Raw genomic sequence first — 26,180 nt, 5'->3', positions numbered from 1 at the left:
CTCTGGTTCAGATCTCTACTGACTGTCTGACAGAACACCACCTCTCTGGTTCAGATCTCTACTGACTGTCTGACAGAACACCACCTCTCTGGTTCAGATCTCTACTGACTGTCTGTCAGAACACCACCTCTCTGGTTCAGATCTCTACTGACTGTCTGACAGAACACCACCTCTCTGGTTCAGATCTCTACTGACTGTCTGTCAGAACACCACCTCTCTGGTTCAGATCTCTACTGGCTGTCTGTCAGAACACCACCTCTCTGGTTCAGATCTCTACTGGCTGTCTGTCAGAACACCACCTCTCTGGTTCAGATCTCTACTGGCTGTCTGTCAGAACACCACCTCTCTGGTTCATATCTCTATTGACTGTCTGTCAGAACACCACCTCTCTGGTTCAGATCTCTACTGACTGTCTGACAGAACAGCACCTCTCTGGTTCAGATCTCTACTGACTGTCTGTCAGAACACCACCTCTCTGGTTCAGATCTCTACTGGCTGTCTGTCAGAACACCACCTCTCTGGTTCATATCTCTATTGACTGTCTGTCAGAACACCACCTCTCTGGTTCAGATCTGTACTGACAGAACACCACCTCTCTGGTTCAGATCTCTACTGTCTGTCAGAACACCACCTCTCTGGTTCAGATCTCTACTGACTGTCTGACAGATGGAGCTTCAGGAAGAGAATACTGATGACTCGGGTCGCCCTGTGTCAAGGTAACTGTGCTTACTGACCTCCCAACCTTCATCTGACTGACAGAGAGACAATATGGTATGGCTTCCAGAGAATGAGACAGAGCGCGAGAGAGACAGAGCGCGAGAGAGACAGAGCGCGAGAGAGACAGAGCGCGAGAGAGACAGAGCGCGAGAGAGACAGAGCGCGAGAGAGACAGAGCGCGAGAGAGACAGAGCGCGAGAGAGACAGAGCGCGAGAGAGACAGAGCGCGAGACACAGAGCGCGAGACACAGAGCGCGAGACACAGAGCGCGAGACACAGAGAGAGAGACACAGAGAGAGAGACAGAGAGCTGGAAGTGATAGAGACACCATGATCCAGCAGGGCATGATGCTAGCCTGAGATAACTTCAGAGAGGCCACTTCAGAGTGGGCAGCACCGGTCTCTGTCTGTCTGTGTACCAGTCCTGTTGTAAAATCTGATCTGACCAGTCTCCGGCTCTGTATCGCTATAGAGGCATGCTAAACCTACTGTAGCACCCGCTCTCTCCTACACACCTTAGCATGCATGCAGTACGAGATCACATATAACACACACTCTCTCTCACACACACAACACATCCCACAGACGCGCTTACAGACACATCACCTACACACACAAATGCACACATGCCCGCAGACACACACGCACGCAAACACACACACACACACGCAGACACACAGTCACGTGTGGAGCTCCATACCCATTTACCAAAAGCAGCGGAGCATCCTCAAGCACAGGCGAGTGGTGACAAATATAGGACCTACCTCATGCAGCTGGTGCAGCAGAAAGCAGTCTCCTCACGACAACACCACAGCCAGCCTGAGAGAGAAGACAAGGCAGGGAGGGAGACATGATGACATCACAGTGTGTATATCCCCTCCCCTCGTAATACAGCCCGGTGGAACATACATTTCAGTCCATCACAGACGGAGTGTCCTAGTCGCGTGTGTGCGTGAGATTGCGCGCGTGGTTCTACAAGTGTGTGTGGGTTCTACAGTTTTTAATCTCCTCCGTGTCAGTGGGCTCGATGAGGCGTGTCCTTTGGCCCACCTCCAGAACCCATTCCTTAATCCCGTTGGACAGGCTTTAGTCGCTGGGCCAATTAACATGTCCATCTGGGGGTCACGCTGGACCACAGAGACATACTGGTCTTGGGAGGAGAAGAACAGAGTACTATGATACTTGTGTCGGCTACACTGTGAAAGAGAAGATATTGAGATAACACCAGATGGTGTACAGCATGACATAAGGTGACAGGGGCCAGGACCCAAACACAAACCAGAGGGTTCATTTGATGGAGCCCAGGGCCCAAACATAAACCACAGACGGCTAATCTGATGGAGCCCAGGGCCCAAACATAAACCACAGAGCGATCTGATGGAGCCCAGGGCCCAAACATAAACCACAGAGCGATCTGATGGAGCCCAGGGCACAAACATAAACCACAGAGGGTTAATCTGATAGAGCCCAGGGCCCAAACACAAACCACAGAGCGATCTGATGGAGCCCAGGGCACAAACATAAACCACAGAGGGTTAATCTGATGGAGCCCAGGGCACAAACATAAACCACAGAGGGTTAATCTGATGGAGCCCAGGGCCCAAACATAAACCACAGAGGGTTAATCTGATGGAGCCCAGGGCCCAAACATAAACCACAGAGGGTTAATCTGATAGAGCCCAGGGCCCAAACACAAACCACAGAGCGATCTGATGGAGCCCAGGGCACAAACATAAACCACAGAGGGTTAATCTGATGGAGCCCAGGGCCCAAACACAAACCACAGAGGGTTAATCTGATGGAGCCCAGGGCCCAAACATAAACCACAGAGGGTTAATCTGATAGAGCCCAGGGCCCAAACACAAAACACAGAGGGTTAATCTGATGGAGCCCAGGGCCCAAACACAAACCACATAGGGTTAATCTGATGGAGCCCAGGGCCCAAAAATTAACCACAAAGCGATCTGATGGAGCCCAGGGCCCAAACACAAAACACAGAGGGTTAATCTGATGGAGCCCAGGGCCCAAACACAAAACACAGAGGGTTAATCTGATGGAGCCCAGGGCCCAAACACAAAACACAGAGGGTTAATCTGATGGAGCCCAGGGCCCAAACATAAACCACAGAGTGATCTGATAGAGCGATATCTTCAAAGTGAAGTTGCCCACTGCCGACATCATTTGACCCCCCAAATTTCCGGACGAAAAAACCATGAAAAAACATATATTTTGGGGAATTTTCATTGTCGGACATAAAAGACTAAAAATACCAGGAAATCAGTTCCAAGTGATTTTAATTTTGGAAATCTGCTCCCATATAGGGCACTACTTTTGACCAGGGCCCTATGGAGCACTATATAGGGGATAGGGTGCCTTTTGGGATGCAGCCCTCCCCATTCCACCCTCTGCTGGCTTCGCTAATTGATTATACACTTCCATAGAACTGCCAAGTGGAAGCTGAGCTGCAAGAGCATGACACTAGGAAATACAGGCTGCCTACTGTAATCGTACCCCATCACCTGTGTTGTGTGGAGTCATGTCTATAGGAAATACAGGCTGCCTACTGTAATCGTACCCTATCACCTGCGTTGTGTGGAGTCATGTCTATAGGAAATACAGGCTGCCTACTGTAATCGTACCCTATCACCTGTATTGTGTGGAGTCATGTCTTGTCGCGCTGTGGGGAGTCATGTCTTGACGCGCTGTGTGGAGTCATGTCTTGACGCGCTGTGGGGAGTCATGTCTTGACGCGCTGTGGGGAGTCATGTCTTGACGCGCTGTGGGGAGTCATGTCTTGACGCGCTGTGGGGAGTCATGTCTTGACGCGCTGTGGGGAGTCATGTCTTGACGCGCTGTGGGGAGTCATGTCTTGACGCGCTGTGGGGAGTCATGTCTTGACGCGCTGTGGGGAGTCATGTCTTGACGCGCTGTGGGGAGTCATGTCTTGTCGCGCTGTGTGGAGTCATGACGCGCTGTGTGGAGTCATGACGCGCTGTGTGGAGTCATGACGCGCTGTGTGGAGTCATGTCGCGCTGTGTGGAGTCATGTCGCGCTGTGTGGAGTCATGTCGCGCTGTGTGGAGTCATGTCGCGCTGTGTGGAGTCATGTCGTGCTGTGTGGAGTCATGTCGTGCTGTGTGGAGTCATGTCGCGATGTGTGGAGTCATGTCGCGATGTGTGGAGTCATGTCGCGATGTGTGGAGTCATGTCTTGTTGCGCTGTGTGGAGTCATGTCGTGCTGTGTGGAGTCATGTCTTGTCGCGCTGTGTGGAGTCATGTCTTGACGCGCTGTGTGGAGTCATGTCTTGACGCGCTGTGTGGAGTCATGTCTTGACGCGCTGTGTGGAGTCATGTCGTGCTGTGTGGAGTCATGTCGCGATGTGTGGAGTCATGTCTTGTCGCGCTGTGTGGAGTCATGTCTTGACGCGCTGTGTGGAGTCATGTCTTGACGCGCTGTGTGGAGTCATGTCTTGACGCGCTGTGTGGAGTCATGTCGTGCTGTGTGGAGTCATGTCGCGATGTGTGGAGTCATGTCTTGTTGCGCTGTGTGGAGTCATGTCGTGCTGTGTGGAGTCATGTCGTGCTGTGTGGAGTCATGTCGTGCTGTGTGGAGTCATGTCGCGATGTGTGGAGTCATGTCGCGATGTGTGGAGTCATGTCTTGTTGCGCTGTGTGGAGTCATGTCGTGCTGTGTGGAGTCATGACGTGCTGTGTGGAGTCATGACGTGCTGTGTGGAGTCATGTCGTGCTGTGTGGAGTCATGTCGTGCTGTGTGGAGTCATGTCGTGCTGTGTGGAGTCATGTCTTGTCGCGCTGTGTGGAGTCATGTCTTGACGCGCTGTGTGGAGTCATGTCTTGACGCGCTGTGTGGAGTCATGTCTTGACGCGCTGTGTGGAGTCATGTCGTGCTGTGTGGAGTCATGTCGCGATGTGTGGAGTCATGTCTTGTTGCGCTGTGTGGAGTCATGTCGTGCTGTGTGGAGTCATGTCTTGTTGCGCTGTGTGGAGTCATGTCGTACTGTGTGGAGTCATGTCTTGTCGCGCTGTGTGGAGTCATGTCTTGTTGCGCTGTGTGGAGTCATGTCTTGTTGCGCTGTGGGGAGTCATGTCGCGCTGTGGGGAGTCATGTCGCGCTGTGGGGAGTCATTGCTCTCAGACGGTAATAAATAAGCACACTGGCCATTACTATCAGTCAGACAGGAATATTCCCACCTCCTTTTCATTGGACGTTTCAATGTTGCTATGGTAGTCATAAAGCAACAGCTAGGCCTATAACCTGGGGGAAGGGAAATGCACTTCCACACTGACACCATGCAGAAGCTGCTGTTTCCAGAGAACTGCACCAGTACAAACCTGACTGCCTACAGAAACCCTCCACTGAGACCTGATGGTGACAAACTCAATAAACACTAAATGCATCAATTAATACAATTTTGTTCGCCTAATTTAAAAATTGTTGTTCTTCTTTGGAATCTTCTTCATATTTATATTATTTACACTTTTCAAAAGCAAAACAAGGGGGGGATCACGTGACCCCTGAACGAGATGGCCGCATGAACTAGGAGCTCCGCACAAGTAGTTTCCAATTCCTAATCTTACCTCCACTTCAAGTTTAAACTCATTTAGCTTTAGTCAAAAAGTCATGGCGGCTTCAAAAGGCAACACTACAGGTGACATTTTTACCCGGACTCGAGTACTAGCGACGGAAAAAGCCTCCAAGAAGCAGCTAGCTTCAGAAAAAGCTAGCGCCATTAGCCAGGAGAAAGAGGACCCGTTCCCCCCCGAGGCCCAACGAATGCCAACCTCGCACTCTGTCGAAGACATCTTTTCTGAGCTGAGATCCCAACGTACAGAACTCAACACTAAACTAGATGCCATTAACGCTCAGCTCAGTGCGATAGGGGGCAAGGTGACAATCCTGGAAAATGCTTTGCTTGACATAAACAACAAGATAACCATAAACGCGGGGCGCCTGGACGAGGCAGAGGGGCGAATCCTATCCACGGAAAACTTATTGACAGACGCCATGGAAACAATAGCATATGCTAAAAAAAAAATAGAGCAGCTGGAAGAGAAAACAGAGGACCTGGAAAACAGGGGGCGAAGGAATAATTGTGTTCTATTAAATCTGGGCGAAAAAGAAGAGAGAAACATGCCACTGATCCGCTACCTGCAAGACAAACTTCCCGAGTGGCTCCACCTGTCCACCGACAGGCCCATAGAACTCGAGAGAGCTCACCGAGCACTGAGGCCCCCACCAGCAGCCAGACAACCACCGCGCCCAATCACCATACGTTTCCTGAGATTCACCGACAAGGAACGAGTCCTACAGGCGGCGAAAACCAACACCATTACAGTGGGAAACGCCAAACTCACCTTACTCCAGGACCTGTCAGCTGGAATACGCCGAAAGCGCCGAGAGTTTGACGAGGTGAAGAAATGCTCCATTGACCGAGGCATCTTTAGGGGATTCAAATACCCAAACGAGCTCAGGATTCTTCACCAAGGAGCCCTGCGACACTTCAAAACTCCCGAAGAGGCAAAACGTTTTTTGAAAGACAACCCCGGTCAATGAGAAATGGACCATTGACTAAATGCGATTACTGTTATTACCAAAGGAGGTAAGACAACATATAGCCGATATCCAAAGACCCACCGCCCTGCTAAATGTCATTATAGCCGTCCAATCTATAGTTATGTTCCTTTAGCTGAGAGGGATAGGCCCCATATTATAACCTAGGCCTACTATATGTAGGCTGGGCTATTGATTTTATTTTCTCCCTTTTTTAATGTGGTCTGGACGGGGGCTACGTTGTCATTTACTCAATGCGGGGCGGAGAGGATGAGGCATTTCTTTGGTGGGGAGGGGGAGACGTTGTGCGTTGCTAACTGTTCCCGGTCTTTTTTTTGTTGGAACACAGAATTGTGACTGAGCGGGGAGGTAATAGATCCAACGGGATATGTCGAGTTGTTTGGGAACTCGGGTTGGGGTGTTCAGAGATTGTTATTTTATGTAAACCATTTATTTTCCTTTTATGTGAACGCAGCTGTAACTACTATCCACCTTTACCCAGAGATGACTTGCACTAAAGTTCGATTACTGTTCGATGACGATAACTAGTACCTTAAATCTATTGACATGGAACTGCCACGGTCTAGGCCATGCAATAAAACGGAAAAAGATACTATGTGCTCTAAAAAAGGAAAAAGCAGACATCGCGCTATTGCAAGAGACACACCTCTGTGATGCTGAACATGCCAAACTCCGCAGAGCTTGGGTGGGACAGGTGTATTTCTCATCTTTCAAATCCAACAGTAGAGGTACAGCAATACTTATCCATAAGAATGTTCCATTCATAATTGACAAAAACATATCTGATCCGGAGGGGAGATTTATTTTGATAACTGGGTCACTGTATGGGCAACCAATTACTATCTTAAACATATACGCCCCTAACACAGATACTCCTGCTTTTATGTCGAAAATGATAACCCTGTTCAATGAGCATTGTGTTTCCTTTGGAGTGTTGGCCGGAGATTTTAATTGTACCCTGAACCCAACCCTAGACAAATCATCTCAAGTCCCCACCACAAATCCTAGATCTGCAAAGATGTTGAACTCTCTTACTAAAGAGATGGGACTGATAGATATCTGGAGAGAGACTAATAGCTCAGCTATGGACTATACATACTACTCTAATGTCCATAACACCTACTCCCGTATAGATTACATTTTTATCCCAAAGAGTTTCATAAATTCAGCCACGTGTACAATCGGACCCATAGCGCTTTCGGATCACGCCTTTGTCCACCTCCGCTTTGACCTCTGCAAAAACATCCCGAGATCAAAGAGCTGGAAATTCAACACCTCCATGCTATCAAACGAAGCATTCCATACATTGGTAACTACATGGATAGACAACTACACACAAGACAACAAAGATTCTCCTGTTTCTCCGGCCACAATGTGGGACGCTGCTAAAGCCACACTAAGAGGTCATCTAATTGCATATGCTTCCTCTAAGAAAAAAGCAATGGAAGCACACAGGCTAGATCTGGAGAGGGAGCTGGAACGCTGTGAAAAAGTACATAAACAATCCCCAGACAGCACCTCCTGGAGTCAACTTAAAGCAGCCAAAGCCAAACTGAATTTGGACTATACTCGGGAGATAAAAAAAAATAAAAAAAAAGGTTTTCTTTACTAAACAGAAATACCATGAGTATAGCAATAGGCCTAGTAGATTGCTTGCTTATCAATTAAAAAAAGAGCAGTCAGAGCGTACAATTATGGCTATCCGAACAGCAGAGGATGAGGTCACATATGACCCAAAAAAGATCAATTTAACTTTTCATGATTTTTACTGCAAACTATATACCTCTGAGAGAAAACACACGGAGGCAGAACTCCACTCCTTCCTAGAGGGAATCTCGCTACCTAAACTATCAGAGACCGACCAAGAAGATCTCAACTCCCCCTTCACTCCTGAGGAGATCCTGGAGGCAATTACCTCCATGCCACCTAACAAGTCCCCAGGCCCAGATGGATTCCCCAGAGAGTTCTACAAAGCTTTTTGGCCCCAGCTTAGCCCTATTTTCATGCCAATGCTGGAGGATTTTTGCAAAAACGGAGTTCTCCCAGACTCAATGCACACAGCTCGCATTACAGTGTTGCTCAAAAAAGACAAGGACCCCCTATCCTGCTCCTCCTTCCGGCCCATAAGCTTGTTGGATTTCGACTACAAAATAATTACCAAATTGCTCGCCAAAAGACTAAACACTCTTCTTCCCAAAATAATAAAAGCGGACCAAACGGGATTTATTAGAGACAGATACTCTTCTGATAACATTCGCCGTCTTTTTGATATTATTGATCAAGTAAACGCACAGAAGACCCCTGTCCTGCTGGCTTCACTGGATGCTGAGAAGGCGTTCGACAGGATGGAGTGGAGCTTTCTGTTCTCAGTCTTAGAAAAGTTCAACATGGGCCCAAACTTTATTAAATGGATCAAATCACTATACTCTCATCCAAATGCCATGGTGACTACTAACGGACTGAACTCTGACAGATTCCCTTTGGGACGGGGCACAAGACAAGGGTGCTCGCTGTCCCCCCTGCTCTACTTGTTGGGGGCGGAGCCTCTGGCAGAGTTGATAAGGAGCAATCCAAGTATTATGGGTGTTCCTGCAGGCGGCCTGCAGCACAAGATTTCGCTTTACGCGGATGATGTCTTGCTCTACATATCCAACCCTGAGAAATCCCTTCCTCCCATTTTAGACACAATTGCTCAGTATGGCACGTTTTCAGGTTATAAGATTAATTTTAACAAATCCACTGTCTGCCCTCTCAATATTACACTCACCAGTTCTATGAAGACACTATGCCCATTCCAATGGAAGACACAGGGGTTTCAATACCTTGGGATATTCATAACACCAGATCTGAATAGGCTTTTCAAGGAGAATTATCTTCCACTCCTGGATCGAATCAAGAACAACCTCCAAACCTGGATCTCCCTCCCAATTAGCTTAGTAGGAAGAATTAATGTAATCCGTATGAACATCCTACCTAGACTGAACTATTTATTTCAGATGCTCCCATGCTCTCTCCCAGCTTCCTTTTTCAAAACAATTAACCAAAGCATCACCAAATTTATATGGGGCAATAAAAAACCTAGGATCAAGCTCTCCACTCTATCGAAACCTGAATCTAAGGGTGGTCTTGCCCTTCCCTCTCTTCAATTGTACTACTGGTCTGCCCAAATCCGCAACATGCTAACATGGATCACAAACAGACAAGAGTCAACGTGGATCCAGATAGAAGCCCAATCTTGTGGTTCATTGCCACTAAGCTCAACTATATTCATTAATACTTTAGTGAAGTGGGCAACATAGCCAAAACATTTGTGATTTACAGCACCCTACGAGCGTGGAGGGACTGTAAGAAATACCTGGGCATCTCCTCCCAAATATGTTCTCACTCGCCTATAGTAGGCAACCCAGACTTGCCAAAAGCCCTGAGGGATGCCAACTTTAATCTTTGGCATACTCTAGGAATCAGGACCGTTTCAGACCTATTTCATCAGAAGACCACTACACTGAAATCCATTTCAAGAGCTCTGCAATGAATTCAATGTGCCAAGATCCCCTTTTTTTTTTTTTATATCTTCAAATTAGACATGTCATCTCCTCATTTACTTCCAAGAGGAGGTTTAGAACTCAGTTGAATGAAGTTGAAACCCTTCTTGTCACAGCACAATCCATTAAAGGCAAAATATCCTATATCTATAGACTCCTTTCTGAGAAAGGAGGATCCTCCTTTACTCCTTTGAAAATAATATGGGAAAAGGACCTTGGTCTGACTATCAGTGATGAGTTATGGGCGGAGGTTTGCGACAGGGTATACTGCTCCTCTACTAATGTAAAAATGAAAGAATCTAATTACAAATTTTTGTACAAATTTTATTACACTCCCCTGAGACTCCATAAAATGAAAACAGACATTTCTCCTAACTGTAAAAGATGTACCTCTGAAAGTGGAACCTATATGCATGTATTTTGGAGCTGTAGAGAGATTGCCAGATTTTGGCAATCTATACATACTGCTGCACAGAAAATACTAGATGTACAGTTTGATATGACCCCGTGTCTCTATCTTCTTAATGCCCAGCAGGACTTTGTTCTTGATCCTGACAGAGAAAATTTGCTCATGACCATTACATACTTTGCTAAGAAATGTATTCTTCTATTGTGGGCCTCTAATACTTCTCCTACATTTAAAATGTGGATTGACCAGATTGTTGACTTTCTCCCTCTTGAAAAGCTCACTTATGACCTCCACAAGAGACAGCCCAAGTTTGATAGACTCTGGTCTCCACTACTCAACTATATTTCAAATTGGACAGAGTGAATGGGGGAATCAGGGAGATGAGCAGATGCGTGTTGTGTAAGGTGCTGTAAAATCTAAAAATTAATTATTGGCTCGTCATCTCAGCTAAGGCTGGAAATAGCTAATAAGAACCTTGATAGTGCTGCTGCAAGTTCTATAATTTAAATATTGTTATAATTATTATTTGTGTGTGTGTGTATGTGTGTGTATATGTGTATATATATATATATATATATATATATATAAAACAATTTTGTATTATTATTATTATTATTATTATATATATATTTTTTTTTTAAGTCACATCTGTGAATGTGGAATGTGTTTGGTTGGTTGATTGAAAACTTAATAAAACTTGAAATTGAAAAAAAAAAAAAAAAGCAAAACAAAACAGTAAATTCTAAAACTACTAAGAACACCCGCTAAGGCAGAAGTCCTGTACAGCCTCCACCAACACAAACGTAATCCACAGGGGTAGTTGTCTGGAGGAAGCCATTAGGACTGAGGTTTACCTTCAGGTCACCTAGACCTCTCCTCTTACCAGCTCAGTCTCCCTTTCTCTTTCTCTGCAAAACGATGTCCTCATGCGGGCAGACTGGTGGGTGCTGCTGTAGCTAGTAGAACTAGGAGCAGGGTTGAGTCAGTCTCCTGGTTAGCCCGGCAAGCACTGGCGACTCGGGCGTGACTGAAACAACAGAGCACGGTCGGGCAGGTGACATAAGAGTTCCGGGGTACGTCACAGCGTCACTCTCACTATGTTCCCAGGGACGGTCCGGGGTTTAGCCCGAGACGGATTAGCCTAACAGTGGTTACGTTCCAAACCGTTCCAGCGGCGATGCCTCAACGCCCAGGGACACTTTCCATGAGGCAACTCTAACTGTCGAGGGACCAAGCGGTGCTGTTTTCAGTGTTGTTGTTGGTTGGTATCAACGTGTACTCAATCACCGCCCAGGGCTAGAAGGGAGTGGTGGCGGCGCTGGAGAAGTTAAAGAACTCATTTGTTTCAGACTTTTCACACTGTGTCCAACAATGGGAGGAACAATGTGTTTCACAAGAGCAGACTACAGATGAAGAGAGGGTGACTGTAATGAAGGCACAGTCAGTGCAAATCCCATGTAGTTTTTGCTGGGCTTTTTAAATACGTTTACTGTGGTAAACACATTACCATCTGTCCAGTCTCCCGGCAACAGAGCCACTTTGGCACCTTTCACCTTAAGCTTTTTCTATAAAACGTGATAACAGCTTATTTCAGACCAACAAAGGCCAGAGAAATGATGAAGCAACAGTGAAACCTCTTGATGGGTTTTTTCCACTGTGAAGAAAGCACAGCTTCAAATCGGGCGACGCCCATAGATTTCTACTCAGTGATTCAAGAGCAACAAAGCTTGACTTAATTTAATAAAACAGCTAAGTACTTAAATTAGGGTCAATCGAGAGAGTAGTGGGCACGAACGCCAGTCCCCACTGGTCTCTGAACTGAGCTACCTGAGCCAGGTGCAAATGAAGCTTTAGATGGCCGAGGATAATTTGTCCCCAGAAAACAGAGCTGCTGCTGGCTTTTATTATCTTATCAGTCGGTTTAAGAGCAACAAGACACTCCTCCTACATTCACTGCAGGGAAATTCCAAGGTAACGGAATTATGCTGAAACTGAGTTGACACTTTAAAATGTTTGCCAAACAACTGACTTCAAAGTCTAACAAACCATAGAACACTCCTCTATACATCATGACTACTTTGAACAATTTACACAGTACATTTAAAACAAAAACATTTACTGTAATAACTGTGCAGACGGTAAAATCTCCCTCTTCTGTTACCACACTTTGTATCTGCACAGTTTGCTGTAAATGTGTGTTTATAAAATGTTCTGTGGAAAGTCCTTGTGCATATGGTTTGTTAAACTTTGAAAATGGTTTTGGTTTGGTGTACATTTGAAAGTGAAAAATCTGAGTCACAGTATAATTCTGTTAGCATGGAATAGCCGTGCACGAAACTCATTTAATCTCTGATTCCTAAAGCTGAGACTTGGCTGAGTTTCCAATTAGAGGGGGGCTTTTAAGAACCTGCCCGAAGTCAGAGAAGAAGTGAAATCCTACAAAGGAGAATGCTATCAGCCCGCTGGGCCTTTGTGTTCACTCCATTCACAAAGCCTGGCGCAGAAGAAAGGGATTTGCTTCACTGGCGTAGCAGTCAAAGCAATGAAGCCATAGTTACAGAATACAGAAGTAGCCTCGTTGTCCCGCCCAGTGACAAATCCTTTCTATAGTGAGAGGTAAGCCCACAATCATCTCTCCCAGGCTTTTAGGGTCGGTCTGATGTTGCTGCTGCAGCAGTGCTGTCAGTCAAACATCTCGCTAACCTACAGAATATATTATCTTTGTACTCCTCATTCCTTTTTCCTGTACTGCATTGCTCCAGTGATTAAAACTGTATACACTCCATGTTGACAGGGTTCACTGGGGCACACCTCTGAGGTCACGCCCGGTGTGTAGGCCCTAAAGCGGGGTTATATTTAGCGCCATAATCCTGTCTGTGCAACACGGAGGCCCGACGTAATAATGGTTTAGGGTGGACGAGGGAACCCTGCCTTGGAGCATTATTTCAGGCAGCTGAGAATGCCAGCTATGCAGGGGAGTCGGACTACTGGGTCACAGCGCTGCAGAGACGCCACGCCCCACGGGCCTCGTCATGATCCCGTCCTTCTGGAACTCTGGGGAAGACCGTCCTGAAATGTCTCCTTCATCCAAGACAATGGCCTTCAAAAAGTGCTTCAACTAGATGAACTTTGACCTGTAGTTTCTATATATAAACAGTCTACAATCCGTTTCAGTGGGTTTCTTTCTTGGTCTTGGATCTGAGCTAATGGGATGGAAACAAGAGTCCAGACTATTCCAGACACAATCCTCCTACTTTTTATGAGAGGGGAGCGGGTTTTTATGAGACAGGAGTAGGTTTTTATGAGAGGGGAGCGGGTTTTAATGAGACGGAAGCAGGTTTTAATGAGACAAGAGGAGGCTTTTTATGAGACAAGAGGAGGGTTTTTATGAGACAAGAGGAGGGTTTTTATGAGACAGGAGGGAGGTTTTTAGGAGACAGGAGGAGGGTTTTTAGGAGACAAGAGGAGGGTTTTTATGAGACAGGAGGAGGGTTTTTAGGAGACAGGAGGAGGGTTTTTAGGAGACAGGAGGAGGGTTTTTAGGAGACAGGAGGAGGGTTTTTAGGAGACAGGAGGAGGGTTTTAGGAGACAGGAGGAGGGTTTTAGGAGACAGGAGGAGGGTTTTTACGAGACAGGAGGAGGGTTTTTACGAGACAGGAGGAGGGTTTTTATGAGACAGGAGGAGGGTTTTTATGAGACAGGAGGAGGGTTTTTATAAGACAGGAGGAGGGTGTTTGAGACAGGAGTGGGTTTTGAACGTCACAGCTAATCCGGGGGCTTTATGCAACAAATCAGCTCATTTCAAAGAGGTGTAAAATGCATTAGAAACCAGTTCAACACTGTAAAACAGCTCAGCCCACTCTAACACACAGACTATGAATGACACTATTCAATACATCTAGTGAAGCGTTGCATTTAGCAGTGTTGGAACACAAAGACGTACAGCACAATTCACAAATATCTTGGGATAAAGGAAACTTGCTAACAACACATTTTGACTGTAAAGGGAGAAAACTATAATTGCTTTAGTCATTAGTCTCTCTTAATGTCAACGTCAGCATCAGCTGTCAAGGTGAAGAAGAGGGAAAAGAACAGACTGAGTCTCTGTGTTCTCACATGCTTTATAAGCCTCTAGCTAATAGGCAACTGTGCTAGCTGTCATTGACGTGTAGTGAAGGTAGTTAGAAAGGGAAGGGAAAGAGGGATACCTAGTCAGCTGTACAACTGAAGGCCTTCAACTGAAATGTGTCTTCCGCATTTAACCCAGAAGATGTAGTATTTCATTCAGCATCTCTAATGGACTACAGCGTAACGTGAGAAAGGATGACATTCTGAGAGTGTGTTATTACTTTATGAATCATGAGGCGCTAGACGTCATGAGGCCTCTCCACTAGGCCCCTACACAGGACTCCCCACTAGGCCCCGACACAGGACTCCCCACTCGGCCCCGACACAGGACTCCCCACTCGGCCCCGACACAGGACTCCCCACTCGGCCCCGACACAGGACTCCCCACTCGGCCCCGACACAGGACTCCCCACTCGGCCCCGACACAGGACTCCCCACTCGGCCCCGACACAAGACTCCCCACTCGGCCCCGACACAAGACTCCCCACTCGGCCCCGACACAAGACTCCCCACTCGGCCCCGACACAAGACTCCCCACTCGGCCCCGACACAGGACTCCCCACTCGGCCCCGACACAGGACTCCCCACTAGGCCCCGACACAGGACTCCCCACTAGGCCCCGACACAGGACTCCCCACTAGGCCCCGACACAGGACTCCCCACTAGGCCCCGACACAGGACTCCCCACTAGGCCCCGACACAGGACTCCCCACTAGGCCCCGACACAGGACTCCCCACTAGGCCCCGACACAGGACTCCCCACTAGGCCCCGACACAGGACTCCCCACTAGGCCCCGACACAGGACTCCCCACTAGGCCCAGACACAGGACTCTCCACTAGGCCCCTACACAGGACTCTCCACGAGGTCTCTTACAGCAGGGTACAGTCACCAAGAGCTGCTCCATGTTCCCAAGAATAGTTAAAGGAACCATCTGTGGTTGCAGCACTGTCCCCCTGGGGAACAGTCACTTGGGTGCACAATCCTGATGAGGTTTTCCTTCATATCTAATTATATACAAGGATGTGCCCTGGAGGAGTGACCAGGTCGAGCCCTGAGGAGGACTAGCTGGGCCAATGATCTCCAAGGGCCAGGCGTAGCCCTTGTCTATAGTGAATCCTCAACCTGCCTGTGTGTGTGTGTGTGTGTGTGTGTGTGTGTGTGTGTGTGTGTGTCTACACTGCTGGGGGGGGGGGGGGTGTTAAGCAGGTGTTAATTAAACTTCTGTACTTTGGGTTTGTTTGAACTCCAGGTGCAAATTGTAATTCGTTCAGGTAAGAAAGCAGACGGGTTGAAAGATTTTTCAAAGCCAGTCACACAGTATTACGATATTCCTACTAAAGTAAGACTTTGCATCAGTGCTGATTTGAAGTCCATTTTGACTTCAGTGCAACATCAGCCTCCAGCAGTGACAAGGCTACTGGTGGCTGTGGCTATTGAAAGCCCTTCAGATCCCAGGCACAGGAGAAAGCCTGACACAACCATTACACTGAACCAGCTATTTGTCTACATAGCACTCAGTCACCCAAATCACAGGCCAGACTCGACCCAGTCCATCCATTACACTCTGCAGTGGTGTCGTTTCCATGACCATCAGCCTCCAGGGTGTGTGTGACTCAGCATTAGAGCTCTGTTACCAAGGCTGGGCTTCAACCCTGGCAGGAAGCAATATCAACACAGCGTACAGATACTGAGTGTGGACCTTTTAAATGTCCTCTGCATTTAGGCCTAGTGTCTTAATATTACAATGAACAGAAGATCATTACAAGCAACGTGGATTCATGTGGACAGACTAGAAGAGACATTATTTCATATGGAATTATTGGAAAAGTTAAACATTGGTACTGTACCCCCACTTATTTCTGTTAAAACTGCATTGTTGGTTAAGGGCTTGTAACTAAGCATTTCACTGTAAGGTACCTGTTGTATTCGGCGCCTGTGACAAATACAATTGTATTTGATTTGATTATGTCTTTAGCAGGATACTCTACTGTATGTCATATCAGTGGGTGCCTGTCACATAGGACATAGGATGTTTTTTAAACCAAAATTATTAGTCTATTCACTCATTTCTATGGCCTTTGAATCCAGCGAACTCCAGAAAGCCATGTGATTTAACAGTCTTAAAAGGTGCAATAAGCAGAAACAGCTCCTCCTTTTCTTGGTTACTAAAATTTGAATAGTTTGCCTAATTTCAGCAGCTTTAAAGGGATACTTTGGAATTTTGGCAATGCCTTTATCTATTTCACCGGAGTAAGATGAACTTCTGGATACCATTTTTGTGTCTCTGTGTCCATTATGAAGGAAGTTAGAGGTAGTTTTGAGAGCCAATGCTAACTTGCGTTAGCGTAATGACAAAGTCTATCAGACACGTTAGACTTCCAGTCATTGCGTTAGCAATTGCGCTAGCACTAGTTAGCAACTGCCTTCAAACTGCACGCAGAAACATAAAAACGGTATCCAACAAAATCCTGAAGTATCCCTTTCAAGAGATAAGTCATGACTGGTTGCATGCAGGCAATCTCCTCCAGCAGTAATGTGAAGGACATCCGTCTGACTCTGAAAGCATTAGGCAGCTATTCCAGTCATCATCGGAAAGAAAAACACATCGTTTATCATTGGCTGAGTGCGGTCCTCTGTTATAAGTCAATGATACAAGCAGTGAGGTTATGCCCAGGGCATCCATCACCGTGGAGACCAGTGAGGAGATCAGTAACAGTGACTGGGGAGAGGAGACTTCCCTCTGTGTGTTGTGTGGCCAGCAGTCTCACAGAGTGAGAGTAAACACAAGGTCACCTGAGCAACCAACCCCCAAGGTGTTGTCTGACTCCCTGTTCCCAACCTGTATAGATTCTCCCCCCTTGAAAAAGACAACATGCGTCCTCTGTCACCTTTGATGTCTGCCGGCCTCTGTCTCACTTCACAGCCCAGGCTGGTGTAGATATCTCAGCCATAAAGCCTATTGGCATTCCAATAGGTGATAGCAGCACCATGGTAAACAATGTGAACATTGCTCCCTGACAATGCCAGCTACTGTTTAGGTCATAGTGCACTTCCTCTCCAAAACACCAGACTAAAATCTTGCGTATTTGTGTCAGATACCATTTATGTTACGTATTCTGTCCACGAGAGATTATCCAATTTGTAAGTCGCTCTGGATAAGAGCGTCTGCTAAATGACTTAAATGTAAATGTAAATAGCGCACTAGACAAACAAGGTTGAATTACTATAGCAACATCTCTAAAAAATATTCTGACCAAGATACTTCGCAATAGCAATTAGCCTACAGTAGCCTAGTTAAACTTACCTTTACCTTGTCAACTAATACGACTCTGTAGAAATACATAGTAGAAAAAAGACTGATAACATTCACATGTAATCAAACAGACTCTGTTCAATGTTAAAATAAATGTTATTAATGTGTAATTGTTAGCAGATCATTGGACTTTAAAGCCTGTGTAAACTGTCTGTCCTTCTGGTTTGTTCTCTGATTTGATTCCATTCCACTACACTGTCGCTACGTGTTGGCATTAACTATTTATTTCATTAACATGGCTGGCTAACACCCTCATTTTGTCTGAGCATGAATAATCTTGCTCCTGAATGTAATTGTGATGTCTGGAGGCCTGCCTTCTACTGACATAAATAAACATTAAAAAAGCTATGCATTCAAATGACCGAGAGCATTAAATGACCCAGCACACAATGACATTACTCTTATGATAGGAAATCTCTCTGAGCAACGACACAGCTACACACCACAACCAGTAAACCTGGTCATGTGCAGTATACTGAAACGAGAGTGGGAATAAAGCACAGCAAGCTCGACAGCATGTCAGCATCCTATCTTAACAGGTATATAAAAAGGCCTACGTGGAAATTGATCAAGACACGCCACAGATATCCCAGAGCTGAGCAACAGTACACTGGCCACGAGCTGCAGGCCTAGTTTGAGGGGCGAATGGAAACTATATTTGGCAGGCAAATGACCTGCAAGGCCTTGGAGGCCTGAGTCTACACCTCATCACTCACATGACGAATGTTTCCTCTCTGGGTGAGATGATGATTACCCTGCATTGACATGCAAATCTGTCAAGAATGGAAAACATGGAAATATGTGGTCCCCAATTTAGGCTAGGCTACCAGTCCACTCAGCCTGAATCCTTAGAGAGTCCCAATTTAGGCTACCAGTCCACAGCCTGAATCCTTAGAGAGTCCCAATTTAGGCTACCAGTCCACTCAGCCTGAATCCTTAGAGAGTCCCAAATTAGGCTACCAGTCCAGTCAGCCTGAAACCTTAGGGAGTCCCAGTCTAGGCTTGGCTACCAGTCCACTCAGCCTGAATCCTTAGGAGTAGTCTAGTATTTGCCTCAAATTTTTAGGAGGTGATAGTACTTTGATAGAGCGCTTTATAATAGTACAGTTGAACCTCAATATATCCTCTAACAACAAAGGTTTATTTCTTATTGGTTGATTTTCAAGGAAGGGCTAGATCATATTTGACAACTAGACTGATGGGAAATCATTTCAACCGCTTTTCTGAACCAGTGCTAGACTTGGGCCGGAGCACCGACGCCTCAATGTATCTACTGCTGCAGTTCCTGTTCCTCTTCTAGAATATTCACTCAAAAGTATCGTGGCGCTCCTGCACCTAAATAGAAACAGTATCGGCAACCAAAATAAATACCAGCACCTACTTCAGTCCAAGTCAACCACTGAGTATAACCCTGGTTTTAGTCGGCTAACTATACTGTACCTTCAGTTTGTCTGGTGATGTCTGCCTTCAGTGTGCCGTTATGAAAAGAGGCTGCAGAGCATGTTATTGTAGAGCTGTGTCTCACGGTGGGGTGTCATGTTACTGAGCTCTTCATATCAAGTGAGAGTTGTAACCTAATATCTGATCATGCCTGGGCCTGCTGACATAACCCCACCGCAGGATCTCAGTGTAACGTGAAGTCAGCTCAGGGTTGATGTTTTGGACAACTTTCACAGCACAACATTGGCTAACAAACAAGAACCAAGCCCTGTGACTTGTATTTCAATATCTCATCATGTTTTAACTGAAGATGCAAAATATAATTGCAGACATTTTGTCAAATGTTTCCGTGTTTGTTTCCCAGTCGGTGTACATGTGCATCTAAATGGAGATGCATTCAGTTGTACAGCTGACTAGGTATCCCCCTTTCCTGAAATGGAGATGCATTCAGTTGTACAGCTGACTAGGTATCCCCCTTTCCTGAAATGGAGATGCATTCAGTTGTACAGCTGACTAGGTATCCCCCTTTCCTTAAATGGAGATGCATTCAGTTGTACAGCTGACTAGGTATCCCCCTTTCCTGAAATGGAGATGCATTCAGTTGTACAGCTGACTAGGTATCCCCCTTTCCTGAAATGGAGATGCATTCAGTTGTACAGCTGACTAGGTATCCCCCTTTCCTTAAATGGAGATGCATTCAGTTGTACAGCTAACTAGGTATCCCCCTTTCCTGAAATGGAGATGCATTCAGTTGTACAGCTGACTAGGTATCCCCCTTTCCTTAAATGGAGATGCATTCAGTTGTACAGCTGACTAGGTATCCCCCTTTCCTTAAATGGAGATGCATTCAGTTGTACAGGTCCTGTGTAACTCAGTTGGTAGAGCATGGCGCTTGCAACGCCAGGGTTGTGGGTTCGATTCCCACGGGGGGCCAGTACAAAAAAAAAGTATGAATGTATGTACTTGTAAGTCGCTCTGGATAAGAGCGTCTGCTAAATGACTTAAATGTAAATGTAAATGTACAGCTGACTAGGTATCCCCCTTTCCTTAAATGGAGAGCAATTCTATAATTTCCCTCCCAATGCTTCAGTCACTGCATTCAAAAGATAACAGCAAAATATTGATTTTTGGGGGGGACAAAGTCAAGAGTATCAACTAGGCTATATCTACTGTAGTCATGCTGATCATGCACGGCTGCATTCTGATTGCTCTGTCATCTAGCTAATACAAATGTATGATGCCTTGACATAGCCACCTAGCCTGCGATTGAAATACTCGGAGAGCATCATCGATTCCGTTGCCATTTACATGTAACGTTATCAGATGAAAAACAAGTGAGCTGGTTGGATCCTGTTCATTGCCCTATCATCTATTACATAACCCCCACCAGGCTAGCTAAATAATGAAGTCAGTTAGCATTCTAGCTAGCTAGCTAGCCAGGATAATTTCGAGTTGGTAACATTGTCGTTGATAAGCATACAGTTAACAACTCCATAGCCAACATTGATGTCAACAACTATATTAACTTGCTAACTAACTATCTGGCTGGTGTGGGTTAGCACCCAAGCAGAACAGAGCGGACCCATTCAATTTTGTCGCATTCAGAATTGTCACCCTCCGATCCGTGTCTCTTTTCACACTCGCATAATTAACATCCATAGCAAGGCAACGTTAGCTCTCCAGTCCTTACCTTGTTTGGTTCAGTTGGCTTATCTGGTACCATCCACTGTTAGTTAGACTGTTGCAACTTGCTTATGATGTAATGCTTTTTTTTCGTTCGCTAGCTAGGAAGAACTGCAGAAATAGCTAACGTTAGCTTACACACTCCATCATTCCACACTCGATAAGGAGTCAGGACAGCTGCCTGCTATCACAGGTTTGCAACATATACATATGGCTTTCTAGAAAATTGCTTAATTAGTTGATGTAACGGATCAGTTTCTAAAACTGATTTTTTACATGTATTTTAAAGTCTATATAAAAGCTCTGAATTCCTGTTCGTAGCCTTCCTTCTTGTGAGTGCGAATGTTGACTCAGTGATTAACTGAGACGCCTGTAATCCGGTGATTATCGTTCGACTACTTTTGCTTGATGCTCGGCAGTCTGCACAACTAGTAATGTCATGTTTTAAAGGATAAATAAATTGTCCATAAACAAATAACGAATGTGTTGTGGGCCACATATACTTGTAGAAATAAGCTAGCTACATTTAACGCGTATATGTTGATGTGTCTATGAAGCCGTAGAATAATGTATTTGTGTAACCACTGAATATGAGATGGGTAGAGTCCGACATCTAGTGGCAGAAAGATGTAGCACTAGCCTGGGTACCAGTCTCTTTAATTTACGTTCCACTCCTTGCCACTAGATTCGATAACCTTCACCGCTATCATCCAATCACAATGTTAATGCAAACTAGACTGATGGGAAAACGTTCAAATTTAATTCATACATTTGATTGGAAACATTCTAACATTGGGCATTCTGACGTAATAGATTTAATTGTAAACATAAACATTGGGCGCGGGAAGAACGCAGGATTCCCGTTTATTGGATTTTTTACCACCAGCCAACGTGATCACGTCATATCAGAGAAGCTCTCGACATTCAAACTTGCTACTTCTAGGACAAGCATTGGGCTATAGGGTACTGGTTCAAGAGCTATAAGAGGAATACAGAGGATTGGGAGAGAGAGGCCAGTGGAGATGTCAGCGGAGATGCATGAATTTCACAAGAAAGGAACATTGAAGACAGAGATGTGTAAATTAGAAGTTAATTCATAGGCTGGGCAGACTGGGCTGTAAATCCACCATTCGAATGATAGCCTATATACATTACCTCGATTAACATGTACCCCCGCACATTGACTCGGTACCGGTACCCCCGTATATAGCCTCGTTATTGTTATGTAATTTTATTGTGTTACTTTTTGATGTGAATTTAAAAAAAACTTTATTTAGTAAATATTTTCTGAACTCTATTTCTTGAACGGCACTGTTGGTTAAAACTATATTTCACATTTGCAACATGCTGAAAATTGTCTCGTGGCGTCCTTATCTCTCTTAAGGCCTTGTAAGTAAGCATTTCACGGTAAGGTGTACTACACCTGTTGTATTCGGTGCATGTGACAAATAACATTTGATTTGATACTAAGCCTACTACAGTGAATTAAGGCGACCACCACCTGTGCTGTGCAAGCAAGAGACAAAAACTATATTTTGTCTGACGCATGTTTTGTGCCAACGAATTGAAGTTGAACATCGACAATACGACAATTAAATTAAATGTGCAATAAAAAAAAGTATAGTGCCTAGGCCTGTTTAATGAAACCCTGGCTGTTGACGTAGATCCCCATTCCCCACTGAGGTCCTTTTTGGGAAATGACACTTTCACATCAGTAAACACATCAAGTGCAAGTGCGCTGCCCAGCAGCTCACATCAGCAGAATGAGGGGCCTATTTTCTACGATGGACGTCTAACGTGGATCGCTAAAATAATGATTATCGTCACCTTTCCTCAATTTAAATATTAGACCTATGGGGACACCTATACATTTGGCAGCCAAGCACGAGTGATCATTGTTGCCTTTTATCGTCTAAACATGATGTTGGAATATCTTCACGCCTAGAATAAAAACCCAAAGGCTTCCGTCAGACTCAATTGAATGAAAAAAAATAATAATTACAGGGGGCAGTTTTGAAAAATTCCTCTGGAATAAGGCACATGCTTGGATAATAATTATAGAACCAACGTCTCTAGTAATACTATAGCTGTCTCTCCTTGTCACTTCATTTAAATACATTATTTTAACATTATGCTATAATGTAGCCTAGGCCTACTTTCTGATGGACTACAGCCAACATTTGAAGGTGAGCATAGGTTTGAATACGTTTTTAGGAAAGGAGAAATGTGATTTGTGTGTCTTGAGGTGCGCTGGTGGCTTTGATTGATGGGTCCTTTTAGTGTGTGTGAGAGAGAGAGATAGATAGATTTCACGAATTATCTCTAATTATCTCTCATTTAGAAAGTAGTAGCCTGTCTGGACTCCATCTCTCAATAAGAGAGGAGAGACAAATAATACAACTGAAATTAGCATAACAAATGGTAAAAATGTTACTAGGTCATGATGATCAGCATATGTGCGAGGAATGACGACAGGTGCCCGTTTTTGCTTCATTCCTCTAATTAATAGGATGCAAATGAAGCAAACCTAGCTCGATTGAATCTTGTAGGCTAATATTTTCCGTATCATTATTTCTCTCTCATTACAGAGTCCGGTCTAGCCACTTTGAACAACATGATATTGCATTGACACTGCCTTCTCACAAGGGAATTACCGCAGCAGGTCGTAACGGTATTGTTTGTTGTTGTTATTCTTAAAATTTGAATTCTATATTGCTCCAAATTTTCGCACAAACATGTTCCATATTGTTGTCATGGCTGTTGTTTCCAACTCTCAATCAACAACTAACTGCGCCGTAAATCCGGCTGCATATTGAACGTTGAGCTTGCAGAAAGACCAGTCAAGCAGTGGCAAGGAGTGGAATAGCTAGACTGGTATCAGGCTAATGTAGCACGGCCCCTTTGAAAAATACAAATATTTCGTACACATTACACCACTGAGGTATATATTGCACAGAAACTTTATGGAAGCGAACACACCATTGCATAGATTTACGTAGGGTTAATTTTGGTAGGGATTTTTATTTTTTACATCTTGGAAGTAGCCTAACTAACTAACGGTTATACAGTACATGCACTGCTTTTCCAAACCGATTTTAAAATATGATAGCAGTGTTAGTGATGATGTTAATAATACTCAAGATGACTGTAAAATACATCAATATTTATTTCGTAAATAGGAATGTTTTTTAAAAATGTGACGCAATTTCTCGTGCAGATCATACAGCTGCAACAAGGTGGGGAATATTAGCGTTCAAGGTCATCCACGCACGCACATATCTGAATCATAACGTTGTTTTGTGTCAGGCATATCATGTGTTATAATAACAGTAGGCTGTAACAATTACACATCAAATGGCTTTACATTGCATGTGGGTACCGACCTCCTTTCATGACTTAACCTAGAGGTATTGATATGCATGACCCGATACAGAATTATCCCAAAACGATGATGTGACACAATGACGTAATGCAACATCAATGTACCACCAGAAAATCGCAGGACGGTTTGTGAGCCTCGAGCATCGCTTTGACCGAACATCCCATCCTCCTGTTTGTTTCTACAGAGCATTGTGTCCCATAATGCTTGGCGAGATTGACCACCAAGATGGCTGACGTTATGGATGAATATGAGAAAGAAGCTGGCTGTGTTCCTATTCTCCATCCAGAGGTAAGCTGCTTGGCCCTGCATCTTTGCACGGGGTTATAACGAGGGTGGATCTTGTACATGTCGGAATCTACTAAACCGTATAAATTCACCGTGTTTTGGGAGAACCACGATGCCCCCCTCATCGGGAGGGCAGCCACCACCAAATACATGTCAGGTTTTCCCCTGCTGCGTAATAGCATGTTAGCTATCCAGCTAATTTTGCTAAAGGTGTTTATGAATCTAGTATATCAGACGACATTCTTGGGTTGTGTATTGTGCCCAACAGATAAGCTACCTTGAAAATAACAGAATTACCGAGCAAGAGATCGTAGGTAGTTATGCTGAACTGGTTTATTGTCGTCAAAAAAGCAGGGCTTTACTGCAGCCCGAAAAATGACTTGTGCGGAAATGTCATGTTGCTTGGTTGGTGATGGCAACATTAGCATGCAAACAGAGATGGGCGCGGGCCTAGCAATGTAGTTAGCGAGGCTAGCCATGTCAGTGACAATATTTGTCAAGCACGTCAATTGCATTAAACTTCTCTGTCCTTAGCCAACATTCAGCTTATTTACATTTAGCCATATAAACGTATTAATGGTTTAGTTGCTAGCTAGGTTAGCAAGTTAGGGCTAACAAACTAGCTAGCTAAAGATTGTTCTTGCTAGTAGCTAGTCAGCCCTAGAGCTAGATATGTTTAGCCCATAACACAGGAATAAACACTTGAATGTCATGTTGTGAATGTGATACAATAATTACATTCATGTTGTAGCTTTATTCCACATAAATTCAGATCTGACAATAATATGTAGGCCTTATCTGTGTGCAGATCGGCTTTGGGGCCGAAATGCATCCATTGTGACTGCTGAGAATAATACAGCTAACTAGCATCTAACGTTACTATTTATTTGAGTGCTGGCCGTTGGATTACTGCTGGGCTAATTTATACAGCACCCAAGACTTATTCACAGAACTTAGTAAGAGTTGAGCATGTCATATTTGGCATTTTAGTCTATATAGCCTATTAAATGTGGTCTGGCAAATTGCCTTTTGGCTCAGTCTTCAAAATTAGCTGCCTTATTTATTTGTTGTCGAAATGCATTTTACTATTTGGAGTGCAAGGATACCAACAACATGGAATTAAAAATTGAACTGGTTTCAGGCCACTGTCACTTGATTAACAAACATTAGATGTGTTTTTTAAGAATGGGCCAGTACAGAGGACCTGTCACTAAATTATAAATGGTTTACTAACTCACTTGTGTTGGCCAACCTGTTACGCCACATGATGTAGGAAGCTTATTTCCCCCTCTAGTCTTGGTGCAAAAAGTACTACGTTTTCAGTCTGGGACTAGCAGCAAGCCACATAAACTGCCATTTATTTGAAAGACAACCAATGGGCATTAAATAGTGCCATCTTGCCTTTTGTAAATCATATGGCAAACCCACACACTGACTGAAAATTCTCTTTTAAAGAAAATAAAATGTTCCTGGTATTAGACTCACACCAAGTTGCTGCCAATTTGTGTTACTTTTGCCAGATGCTTTCTCTTTTTCTTACTCTTGTGGTTAATGCGTTTTTGATATGTCAAGCCTCATTCCTCTCCATTTATTGGTTATGCAGGCTCTTTTGACATGATGTCACATTGACTGATTTCTATACGTAGTGTGACACTGCATAGCTTAGATTTATCCTGTGGTCCGGCAT

At 44.8% G+C, this 26,180-nt stretch overlaps 1 protein-coding gene and 1 long non-coding RNA gene across 3 annotated transcripts in view; one reads left to right on the top strand and one right to left on the bottom strand.

Moving 5' to 3' along the window:
- Positions 1 to 21,164, bottom strand: part of LOC120050128 — an 84,537-nt gene extending 63,373 nt beyond the window's left edge. Inside the window, exons 1-2 of the long non-coding RNA XR_005477161.1 lie at positions 20,834 to 21,164; positions 1,481 to 1,535 (exon numbers count right to left, since the gene is read on the bottom strand). This is a non-coding gene — a long non-coding RNA (uncharacterized LOC120050128). The remainder of the gene's footprint in view (positions 1 to 1,480; positions 1,536 to 20,833) is intronic.
- Positions 21,165 to 24,410: 3,246 nt separating this feature from the next.
- The window catches only part of zdhhc17 (zinc finger DHHC-type palmitoyltransferase 17), a 52,105-nt gene continuing 50,335 nt past the window's right edge, over positions 24,411 to 26,180 (top strand). For both annotated transcript variants that reach the window (XR_005477160.1, XM_038996779.1), the window contains exon 1: positions 24,411 to 24,496. Coding sequence is in view for 1 of the 2 variants with exons in the window: in XM_038996779.1 (XP_038852707.1) it covers positions 24,434 to 24,496 (63 nt within the window). In the remaining variant the exon portion in view is untranslated. The remainder of the gene's footprint in view (positions 24,497 to 26,180) is intronic.

This window comes from Salvelinus namaycush, chromosome 6 (assembly GCF_016432855.1).
Source record: "Salvelinus namaycush isolate Seneca chromosome 6, SaNama_1.0, whole genome shotgun sequence".
In the NCBI taxonomy this organism is placed as follows: Eukaryota; Metazoa; Chordata; class Actinopteri; order Salmoniformes; family Salmonidae; genus Salvelinus; species Salvelinus namaycush.
The sequence above is the reverse complement of the archived record's forward strand: the minus strand, read 5'-3'. Positions and strand labels throughout refer to the sequence as shown.